General features: G+C 39.6%; 1 protein-coding gene across 2 annotated transcripts in view; it reads right to left on the bottom strand.

Annotated features, from left to right (window-relative positions):
• The window catches only part of TRIM22 (tripartite motif containing 22), a 23,088-nt gene that overhangs the window by 11,924 nt on the left and 8,007 nt on the right, over positions 1 to 3,157 (bottom strand). The window contains exon 4 of one of the 2 annotated variants that reach the window (XM_011971979.1): positions 2,329 to 2,559. In XM_011971979.1, the coding sequence (XP_011827369.1) occupies positions 2,329 to 2,559 (231 nt within the window). The remainder of the gene's footprint in view (positions 1 to 2,328; positions 2,560 to 3,157) is intronic. The other variant, XM_011971980.1, reaches the window with a different exon arrangement.

Genomic DNA, 3,157 nt, shown 5'->3' with positions numbered 1-3,157 from the left:
ACTGAAAATACAAAAAATTAGCCGGGTATGGTGGCACGTGCCTGTAGTCCCAGCTACTTGGGAGGCTGAGGCAGGAGAATCGCTTGAACCGGGAAGGCAGAGGTTGCAGTGAACCGAGATCGCTCCATTGCACTCCAGCTTAGATGACAAAGCGAAACTCTTGTCTAAAAAAAAAAAAAAAAAAAAAAAAAAAAAAAAATTCCCCTACCCAAACCACCTAAACAGGGAATCCTGGGTCTTTCCTCAGGTTGTTTACTGGAAGGATTGGAGCCTCAAACTTGATGACACAAATGGAACACAGGATTCACAGGAAGCATTTTCACAGGTATTTCCCTCCATGCCTTGACTTCCAAATATTGTGTTGATTTATGATATGTCTGCTCTCCAGCCCCCAAACTCCATAGGGAAGGAATTAAATGAGACCTAATCAAATGACTTCTATAATTGTTAATTCTAGCACAGCAAAGGGGAAGTGGTCTCCTTGTGATAGAGCCCAAGGTCCTGCCCAGATTCCTGTCTAATTATCCCTTAGGTGTCTCCTCCTGCCTTCCAGATGGTTCTCTCTTGTCTGAGGTCATCTTCCAGCTTCTCAGCTTCTTGATCCTCCTTTGTCAGCTTCTGCAGGGCTGCCTGCAGCTTTTCCTGTGAGAAAGAAATTATACCAGAGTAAAGTTATGAGTTTTCTCAGCACCTGGATAGAGGATAGCGAGGAAGAAATTGGATGGCTCTCAGAAGGGACTAGTTTACAGAAACAGTGAGGCTGGTGATTAGAACCTATGGCATGGGGGAAAATCTGGGGAGATGAACGTATTCCTTATTACTGGATGATGGAAGTTACCATCCCCTTATCAAGAGTAGCCTGATTCTTTTCCTAGAGAAAAAGCAGACCCTGCATTAAGGAAAGACTTCCTTTCATTGCCACTTTTGCCACATCTAACAAGATATGTTCCCAAAAACACCTTTCTTCTCGGAGTGGCAATTAAAGCTTATCTTACAAAGCAATTCTCCATTCATTCAACCGTTCCTCAGCCTGGGTAACAGAGCAAGACTCCTTCTCAAAAAAAAAAAAAAAAAAACAGAAAAGAAAACTATACAAACTGCAAAGTATGAAATAATTAACTTTATTCTCAGATGACATGATTTTCTATGTAGAAAATGCCAAAGAATTGACATTTTAAAAAAAAACTCTTCTATGACTAATAAGTAATTATAGCAAGGTTGCAATATACATGATTAAAACACTAAAGTCAATTTCTTTTCTATGTGCCAGCAATGAAGAATTGAAATTTGAAATAGAAAAAATCACAATAGCACCAAAAATAAAAAATAGGATAAACTCTAAAAAGAGATGTACAGAATCTACATGTGGAAATAATAAGCTTTTCAGCAGTGTTAGTTTTTAGGAAAAAGCAAATTAAAACTACATTGAGATACCATTACATTCCCACTAGAAAGGCTGTAACTAAACAAAAAAAAAAAAAAAAAGGAAATATCAAGTATTAAAAAGGATGTGAAGAACCTAGAAACTTTTTATATTACTTTTTATAAGCTTTTATATTGTTACTCATATAGAATGAGTAATGACTTTGGAAAATAGTACAACAACTTAAAAATTATACATAAACTTAACATATAACACTCTTAAAATCTACTCAAGATAAATGAAAACATGTTTGTATGAGGACATGTAAGTGAATGTTTACTGTAGCATTATTCATAATAGTCCCTAACTAGAAAATATTCATATAGCCACCAACTGGTGAATACACAAACATAACATGATTTATTGAGATAATGGAATAGTATTAGCAATAAGAAAGAGCAAAATGCTGATATACTGCAATATAAATAAACCTCAAAATATTATGCTAAATTAAAGATGCCAGATGCAAAAGACTACATGTTGTATAATTCAATTCATATTGAAAGGTCCAGAGAAGCCAATTCTATACAGACAGAAAACAGATTGGTTGCCAGGAGGTGGAGGTAGAAGCAGATATTGACTGTAAACAGGCATGAGAAATGTTTTTGATGTGATGGGGAAGTTCTAAAACTAATTTGCTCGTGGTACAAAGAATCTTCTCTCCAAGCTCAAATTTTTACACTGCCTCTCATAAGTAAATAATAATGGGAATTTCTCTTGCCACTCATACACTTAATTATCTCTGTGACTCCTGAAATGATGGGCATAAAAGGGGCACTGCCGGACCAAAGGAACCATTTAATGTCACCACACAGAAGAAAGCCTAGAGACTGGGAAGGGAAGGAAAATCAGCCTCTGTGTTTTCCCCCTAATCTCACATGTAGGTGCTCCATCCCAAGTCTTACCTGCAGCATCTCTATTGATGATCCCCTCAACCTCCGCTGGAGATCTGAGATGAGCTTGCTGGCATCCTGCCTCTGCTGGACCAGCTGGTCGCTAGCTGCTGCCAGGTTATCCAGCACATTCACCTCACCTTCCTCCAGCTTTTGCAGCTCTCTCTGCTCCTCACTGTCCAAGATGACTCTCATTTCATTGAACCCTTTCAGAATTTTCTGTCTCTCGATCTGGATATAATTCTTGGAAATGAGAAGAGAAAGAGGCAGTCAGTCTCACTGGTTGAAGGCCTGCTTTGTATAAGCCTGGGAGCCAGGATAAGAACTGTTTTCCTCAGGGAGTTCTCAAAAGGAATACAAGGCAAAAGCCAATACACAATTTCTGGTGAAGCCATGCTTTTCTATTTTTTAACTGGAACTCCTTCCAAAGCAATACACTCAAGTCTTTTATTGAGGCCTAATCTGAGACAAAATGTGATGCTTGGGTGAGGCTTGGATTATAGACACCTGTCCTGAACAACCTTGCCTTTCTCTCTCTTAAATACCTCTACCTGGTCGGGCACAGTGGCTCACGCCTGTAATCCCAGCACTTTGGGAGGCAGAGGTGGGCGGATCACGAAGTCAGGAGATCAAGACCATCCTGGCTAGCATGGTGAAACCTCATCTCTACTGAAAATACAAAAAATTAGCCGGGTATGGTGGCACGTGCCTGTAGTCCCAGCTACTTGGGAGGTTGAGGCAGGAGAATCGCTTGAACCGGGAAGGCAGAGATTGCAGTGAGCCGAGATCGCTCCATTGCACTCCAGCTTAGATGACAAAGCGAAACTCTTGTCTAAAAAAA

This window comes from Mandrillus leucophaeus, unplaced genomic scaffold, assembly GCF_000951045.1.
Source record: "Mandrillus leucophaeus isolate KB7577 unplaced genomic scaffold, Mleu.le_1.0 Scaffold1254, whole genome shotgun sequence".
NCBI lineage: Eukaryota > Metazoa > Chordata > Mammalia > Primates > Cercopithecidae > Mandrillus > Mandrillus leucophaeus.
Note: the sequence above shows the minus strand (reverse complement) of the source record. Positions and strands in the feature narration are given on the sequence as shown.